Raw genomic sequence first — 8,038 nt, 5'->3', positions numbered from 1 at the left:
ATTCAGATAAACAATCTTGCCCCTACAACAGCAATACCAAGCTAGCAGAGGAATAAAGGTCCAACATCAGTAACATTTGAAAGCACAAACACAAGCTTTGTTCATGGAACTTTTCCACACTTCCCTTGGCTTCCCAGCAGAGCCTGAGTGCTGCAGGGAGCAGCTTGGCAAGGGACTGAACTGTGTGCCTCTACCTGTGCTAAGGACACCTCTTTGGAACAGCTCACCTGGCTCTTCAAAACACCCCTGCTCCTTCTGATGGGCTTCTCTTCTGACATGCTCCTAGGGGGGCTCGTTGGCTTCTCTGCTGTTCCATGGGGGGTTTGTGTGTGTGTGTTTTGGTTTTTTCTTTTTCTAAATGGCAGATGCACTTGGCAATATCTGTGACCTTGAGCTGTGCACATGAGCAAGCAGGAGAGCCCAGTCCTGCGAGGCTGTTTGTGCATTCTGAGAGAGCTCCTTCCGAGAGGGGTGTCTCAAGGAAGACAGGAGCATGATGTGCATACCAAGCCAAGTGCTTCATGATTTATTTATAGGCAAAAGGGGCATAAAAATTTGCTGAAGGGGAAAGAAAAATGAAGGATTTGACTTACCTTGTCGGAGTAGAGGAAGAACAGGATCGCAACGGTGAGCTCCAGCAGAAATATGATTAACAGCATGATAAAAAACTGCCAAGAGAAGAAGGGGCAGGGGGAGAAAAAAAAAAGCCACCATCAACACCTCTTTCAGCTTTTTCTGGGGGCACAGCAGGGACTCTCAGCAGATCATGCAGAAAGGGGAGTGGGCATCACGCAGGCAGCAAGATGCCAAGCTGCTGTGCTCCAGCAGAACAGAAGGCACAGGACAGGCAGCAACTGAGAGAGCAGGGGAAGGGAAGGGCTGGGCAGCAAACACAACAGTGTCTGGGCTTACGTATGGCTCCTCTGCACCACTGACCTCAGAAGCACAGCATAAACCCCCCAAAGACCTGTCCCCCCAGCAGGCCAGTGCTCTATTTAACAGAGACCCCCCAGAACTCTTCCCAGGCTAGCCTTGCTTTATTATTATTTCCCCATCAAATCTTTCCAATTAACAAAATATGAGCAAAATCCACAGCTGAGACTTCCCACTGCAAGAGTAGGTAGCCAGGGCCATAAACCATGAAGTCCCAGCTCTTTTCAAGGTGAACTGTGGAAGGAGTGGAAGGCACACCAAAAACCTTGTGCACCAAGTCAGCTTTACGAGGAATTTTCAGGCAGCTACAAAAATCACCCGTGGGTTTCATAGAATTGTTTAGGTGGGAAAAGACCTTTAAGATCATCAAGTCCAACCATCAACCCAACTCTACCAAATCCACTGCTAAACCATGTCCCCCAGCACCACAGTTACATGACTCTGAAACCCCTCCAGGGGTGGGGACTCCACCCCTGCCCTGGGCAGCCTGGCACAGCCCTGGGCAACCCTTTTGCTGAAGAAATTTTCTGTAATATCCAACCTAAACCTCCCCTGGTGCAACTTGAAGCCACCTCTTGTCCCATCAACTGAACAAGGCTGATGGATAGTGAAGACATCAAAGCAAAGCTCCTCTGTCTCATTTACTCCTCATAAGCCATGGAATTGTTTAAAATCCAGTAGTGAAAAGCTCAAAGGTGTGGATAAAAGACTTTGACACAGGGATTTCAGTCAGATTCTCTGAAGCTCTGAGTGACTTTGGAGAGGAACTGTTGGCATTGCCAAGCACTTCTGAAAACCCACATGCCCTGGTTCTTGTAAGGATGCTGGATGGGTCTGCAGCAGCACCAGCACAGCAGCTGCCTGGACTTCAGAACAGGCACTACCAGAGCATTAAATGAAACCCAGTTTTGCAAAGATGGGTAAAGGAGAGAGAGATATTTTGGAAACTTTAGGCTCAGGGAAAGGTGCTGCTCCCTGGAACACAAACTCCATTCACTTAGCAGCCTGCAAGGTTGGAATTCTAATACTGAGCAACACCAACTTAATTGAAATTCCATCCCCAGGAGAATAACAGCTACTGTCTGCTTAGCTGCCACTCCAGGGCTGCAGACCTATGAAAGTTTAATAGCTACAAAGCCTTATCAGGGCTTCCTCCCTGCCTGCTAAGTCAAAAATAAACCTTTGAACCCATGGATTTCTGTGATTGAATGGAGGGCAAAAGGTCAGGAAGGGAAAAATATCTTTTTCCACTAGTACAATTACACTGTCTACAGAACTCATTGAGTTTTGCCCCCCGAGCCTTAAATTAAAGTTTGGTTTCAAATCTTCACTGCTAGCACCTTCCCACCTACCCGACCCTCGCCCTGGATCCTGCTGCTGCCCAGCTGTGAAGCACAGGACTCATTCCTGCCCATGATCCAGGCCCATGCCCACATCCTCTCCACCCAGTTTCTGTGTGGCTTTGCAAACCAGCCTCAGCTGCTGCTGCTTTGCAGGTTCTCAGAGCACTGCCTGAGCCAGGACAGAGCACAGGGCTCTTGGGGAGCTGCCCAGACACTCTGCTGGGGGTTCTCTGGCACCCCTACAGCGTGGCCTTCCCAAAACTTGCCTCTGAACACCACTTGTGCCCCTCTGAACCTCCCTGCCACAGCCTGGGTCCCATCAGGCAATTTCCAGGACAAAGGAAGGGCTTGTTCCCATTACAAATGTGGTCAGCACTCCCTACCACAGGACCCCAGTTTCATCAGCTCATCATCTGGCCAAACCTTCATTGCCTATGCTTATATATTCTGAGCTTGTTTCTGTCTAAAGGAGAAAAGCTTTGGGAAAAACTTCAAAACCAGCATTTCAATTACTCCTCAGAATGAAGCCCCTTACTCCAGGATTCCACCCAGGTGAAGGTTCTGGTGGCTCAGTTTGAGATCCTCTCATGCCCTGGTGTTCACAGCCAGGATCTGAAACCACATGCAGCTCCAGGTCAGGCACCTGCCTTTGGCCTTATCCCACTGAGAATGGATTTCCCTGGGAAAGTTATAGCCTTCAAAACCCTGCATTTCACACGTCCAGCAGAGAGGAGAGGGCTCAGCACCTAAACCCTGCAAAGTCTGCTAGCACAGAGAGCCTGCTCACACCCTCAGAGCATCCTCCCAGCTCCTGCAGCACCCACACACGTCCTTCTGCCTTCCCCCCGGAGCTGATGGCCTCCAGTCCCCCTTCACAGCAGGTATGACCAAGAACCAGAGTGAAATCCAGGGACCTGCTTGTCCTGTGCTCTCCAGGAAGCTTCTCCTCCCACCTCCACACTCCCCAGCCCAGGGGAGGCCAGGGAATGACTCTGCAGGAGAAGGGGGAGCCTGAGGACCAGCGTTGCCCAGGACGGGCAGGGCTCTCAGGCTCCCTGCCTGGCACCTTCCTGGTCCTGCTGCTGTGTCTGCAGCCACACCTTGCCCAGTTTTGCCCCCTGGCCTGGGGGAGCAACAGCAGCTCACTTGCCCAGCTGGAATGAGCCTCTGCTGCTTGCTCTGCAGCTCTGAATGAGGGAGGTGAACTTGTTCACAGGTCATTTCTTTCTCATTTAGTTACTTTGAAATAAATTCCCTGTCACCAAGGGAGTTTGAGCTGTCAGCTCTCTGACTGGATCCAGCAACACCATGGAAAACAGAAGGGCTTTTTATGCTCCTTTTCCCCCACTCACTTGCTTCTCCCTCATCTTCTTTAGTGCTGTTTCTCTTACAGAGGAGCTGCCTGAAGTTCAGAAAGCTCTCAGCAGCACAGTCCAGACTGTCACAGGCACTTGTTTCCCCCTTGGACTGTTCCCTAAATAAGAACCTCTGGATGTCTGGATGCTCTTTCAGATACATCTACAGCATCAGCTCCTTCCTCAGCTGATCCTGACCTAGTATCATGGTTTAATTCTGATCACTCCAGCAACAGTCATGAGCTCCTTGCTTATTACCATGAGGTCCTCATTTAAATCAAGCTGAACACATAGATCTGTCTGTTAATGATTCTAATGAAGTCTTTCTCCTCCTCATTAATCATTGTTTCAGCTTTTCCACAACAAAAATGAAGTCAGGATTATGCACAACTTAGAGGAAAGAGGGTATATCTAACTCATCTTCTACCTTGGATCTGCTGGAACATCTTACCCAGCCCTGGTGCTCTATAAGAAGGCAGCTGGCTCTGGGTAAGCACAGAGGAATCAGCATTTTCTCTACTTCAACCCCTTTCCCCTTTCTAATCTCTTCCTGTATGGGCAACAAGAATCCTCTGGGTCAATTCAAGGCCTTTTTAGGTCTGCAGAAGCAAGATTCATCCCCTGTCTCTTCTGACTGGATTGCTGGCCATATTGCACAGCCCCACAAGAAGCAGAACACCACGTTCCTTGTACCAAGTCTCTGGAGAAAAAGAAAAGCCTCACAAAGCCAAGGGTGAAATAAAGAACTGTCTGTGGTTCCTTCTAAGACATGGGTTATTATTTAAGTTGCAAGAGTCTGGAAACTTGGTATCTGGACACATGTGCTGCAACAACCAAATAGACCTAAACCTCCTTCCTTCACAAAGACCCAGTGTTGGTTTTACCAGTGACTAGGATTTCATGGCCCAAAAGAAAGTTCCTATTTGCAAAAATCCCCACTGCTTTAGCCCATGTTGACATGTCCCTTCTGGCACCTCCTCTGAACACCCTGGTTCCCATTTAACTGAAAGCCATGTGCCAGTTGGGCTGAGAGGCTCAGCTGGGACAGCCTGCAGTGGATGGAGCTCTGAGAGACCAGCCAGTTGTGGCAATTAGGCACTTTCAGCCAAGTAAAAACTGGAAACTACCTTTGCTTGGGTTATTTAGTTATTGTTTGGATGTAATACACGTGATGGAAGAAACCTAAACTGTCATTCCTACTATGGGAACCAGGACTAAAGACTTCTCAAAGGTCACTGCAGCACCCAGGACAGCCAGACATGATCTGCTGGAATCAGAGAATGACAAAGGCACAGAATTGAGGTTTAGACACTTTGGGTTTGCTTCAGAGCTCTCCCAGAGTCTCCCAGGGCAGCCTACACGAGGCACTTCGTTTCACTTTGCTGCAGCTCCCCATCTGTCTGATGAGGAGAGTGATGCTTTCCATTTGTCCTGGCTGTTTGGGTGGTGAGCTGTGCTGGTCAGGGACCTGCTCTTACCAGGGGTTCTACACACAAGGAGCATCCTCATCTCTGGGGCTGCCTGCAGGGGATACTCTAGTACACATAATAAATAACTTCATCCATCACCCTCTGACATCCTGAGCTGGGATTCCACGGCCTGGCCATGGAATAATGACCCTTCTCAGGGCAAGCACACCAACACAGACCTCTGCTAAAGGTGGAGAATTCAGGCAATTTAGCTCCTCAAACAATGATTTTAAGCAATTAACCTAAAAGAGACACAGTTTACACAGACACGTGGGGATCAGCCAGGTCACCACTGGAGCATGAAAGAGAGAAACAGCACTTAGGCATCAAATACCCATGAAAAATACCAGTGCAAGTCCATGAACTCAGTCTCTTAAGTCAGACTTTTGACTTATTATCTCTGTCACCTGTTCAGGGCATAGAATCACAGAATGGGTTGGGTTGGAAGGGACCTTAAAGCTCATCTTGTTCCAGCCCCCCTGCCACAGGCAGGGACACCTCCCTCTAGAGCAGGATGCTCAAACCCCATCCACCCTGGCCTTGAACACCTCCAGGGATGGAGCATCCACAGCTCCCCTGTTCCAGTGTCTCACCACCCTCCTAGTGAGGAATTTCTTCCTTACAGTGACCCAATCCATCAGAACAAAGCTGCTCTTTTCCAATTACAGCTCAGCCTGCAGCAGAGGGACCTCTGTTACAGCAGAAATGTCAAACCAGGAACAGAACAGCAGAAATGTCACAGGAACCTCACTGAAGCACGAGCTCGTTGTTCACCTGCTCCACTCATCACTTTGCACCTCCATTTAGATGCAGGATGACATACACCAGGTTGTACACTTATTTCAAGGAATCCCAGTTGCTCTGATTTCCCCTGGGAAATGTAATGATGGAAAAGTTTATGTTCCTTCACGTTGTTGCTGAAGCAAAGAAGAATGATGCAAACATCCATTCTTTGTTCCCTGAGATCTTAGGATGACAGCTGCACAGCCCACCCCATCTGTGTGCTCCTGCAGCAGGCACAGGGTGCTGGACCTTTCCTTTGGTTTATTTGTCTTCACACTTTTAGATTTTCACATTATTCTGCTTCTCTGAATGCAGAGAAAGAGGAGTGGGCATGTTTCTTCAGAGGTTAACGAGGTGTTGTCCTCTGCCAGAGTAGAGACTATCTGGCAGCTCCTTAGTTGGTGGCCACCAAGTCCTTTCAAGTCAGTAAAACTGCAGCTTTAGTCTATTCTCAACACCCAATTCAGAGCCAACGTGGATTCTTTCTGTTTCACACAGCTATGCAAAAATCTCATCTCCAAATTAAACCTGACTTCTGCTTCCAACCTCCTTCCTCCACCTGCCCTCTGCTCCTCAAACCCTCTGTGCTCCCTTCTTTCAGAAGTCGTTGGCAACTGCCAGAGGGAAGCAATTATTACCACTGACACTTAACCTCCCAGCTGCCCAGACCAAGGAGGCTGCAGGTTTGCTCTGACAGGCCAACACAAACATCATGTGTGGAGATCACCAAGGTACAGGTCAGAGTCTCACCTGCCCTGCAGCCCAGGGTATCAGATATAAAGGGACTGAAATGTCTTCCTGATACTGCTCATTCCTCATTCACTCCAGCAGACTCCTCAGGACTCCTCAGCCCTTATCCACCATCACCAGCAGCACTACTCATAAGGCAAGACCACAGACAAACATCCTGCTGTGTCTGTCACACAAAATTCTGCTCCTCCAACGCAGGCAGCTTGAGCAGTTCCTCCTGCCCTGCTCCCTCCCAGCCCAGCCCACCACTGGTGCTCCACGTCTCCTGCAGCATCCCCCAAGTCTTCCCCCAAACCCCCCACCCTGGGAAGAGCAGCACATCCCCCCAACCTGCAGCTGCCACATCCTTGCCTCCTCCTTCTCCTTCCAGGCAGCAGAACAAGAGGTGATTGTAGGAGGTGGACCAAAGCCAGAGGGTGGGTGGTGGCCCAGGAGCTAGAGGAAGGAGTGTAAGGACTCCATCCTGCAGGGCCTGTTACACACAGCCACACACAAGGGCTGCCAGTGCTCAGCAGCTTTCCCTTTGCAGCTCAATGGTAAATCCTGTCACACTCGAGCTGCAGCACAACACTCCTCTTAGACAGCAGTGGAGCAGTGGCATCCTCAGGGATCTTTAACAAAAACCAGCTATGGACTAATGTAGATTGATATCACAGACTAACGAAGCTGGATTTCAACTCCCTGGAGCTGGGCTTATTCAGAATTGAAGTAGCTGTACCCAGCTCCAACATAACTCCATTCTGAAGGAAATTGAATAAAAAAAGAGGCCACTGAGCAGCTCCAGTACACAAAGGTAAAGGACAGGCAGAGTGAAGTGCTGCTACCAAATCAGATCAAGCTTCCCAACTCTCCCATCCAAAGAGCTCCTAACTGAATTTGGCCTTCCCAGAGTACATTTCCACTCACAAAATCACCTTACTGTTCATTTCTGTTGTTTGGTTTAGTTTCAAACCACCTATCTGCCCCATAAATAGCCCTTCCTGCCCTAAATTGACTACTCCTGACTTCTGCTGGTTAAACATCAGCAGAAACAACTGCTGAAGGCAGGGACCTGCCGAGTCCTCTCCTGAGGCTGGGAATCTGACAGTCACCTCAGGGTGTTCACAGGGGATTCCTCCTGGGGGCTGTGTGCCTCAGCTCATTCCATAGCTCCCAGGGGAGCAAAATGAGCATGTGAAGCACCACAAGGAACAGTCACCACAAAGGAGTCACCCAGCTAACCCCACCTTCATCACTCTGAGGTTTGCCAAACCTCTCGGTGAAGCCTTTGGGCTTGAGCAGCAAGATCTCAGACCAGTCTTTAGCTGAGCAGGACCCAGAGCACACACCAAGCCCAGCCCCAGCAGGCACTCACAGCTCCTCCAGTCCAGCTCTGAGAGGGACAAACCCCATTTTGATAAAACAC

At 49.5% G+C, this 8,038-nt stretch overlaps 1 protein-coding gene across 1 annotated transcript in view; it reads right to left on the bottom strand.

Annotated features, from left to right (window-relative positions):
• Positions 1–593: 593 nt before the first annotated feature.
• LOC103770110 (tetraspanin-4-like) overlaps positions 594–8,038 on the bottom strand; it is a gene marked incomplete at both ends in the record, with an annotated part of 8,220 nt that continues 775 nt past the window's right edge. The window contains one exon of the mRNA XM_008937361.1: positions 594–668. Coding sequence (XP_008935609.1) covers positions 594–668 — 75 coding nt within the window. The remainder of the gene's footprint in view (positions 669–8,038) is intronic.

This window comes from Merops nubicus, unplaced genomic scaffold, assembly GCF_000691845.1.
Source record: "Merops nubicus isolate BGI_N331 unplaced genomic scaffold, ASM69184v1 scaffold3733, whole genome shotgun sequence".
Taxonomy (NCBI): domain Eukaryota; kingdom Metazoa; phylum Chordata; class Aves; order Coraciiformes; family Meropidae; genus Merops; species Merops nubicus.
This window is presented reverse-complemented; position numbering and strand designations above follow the sequence as displayed.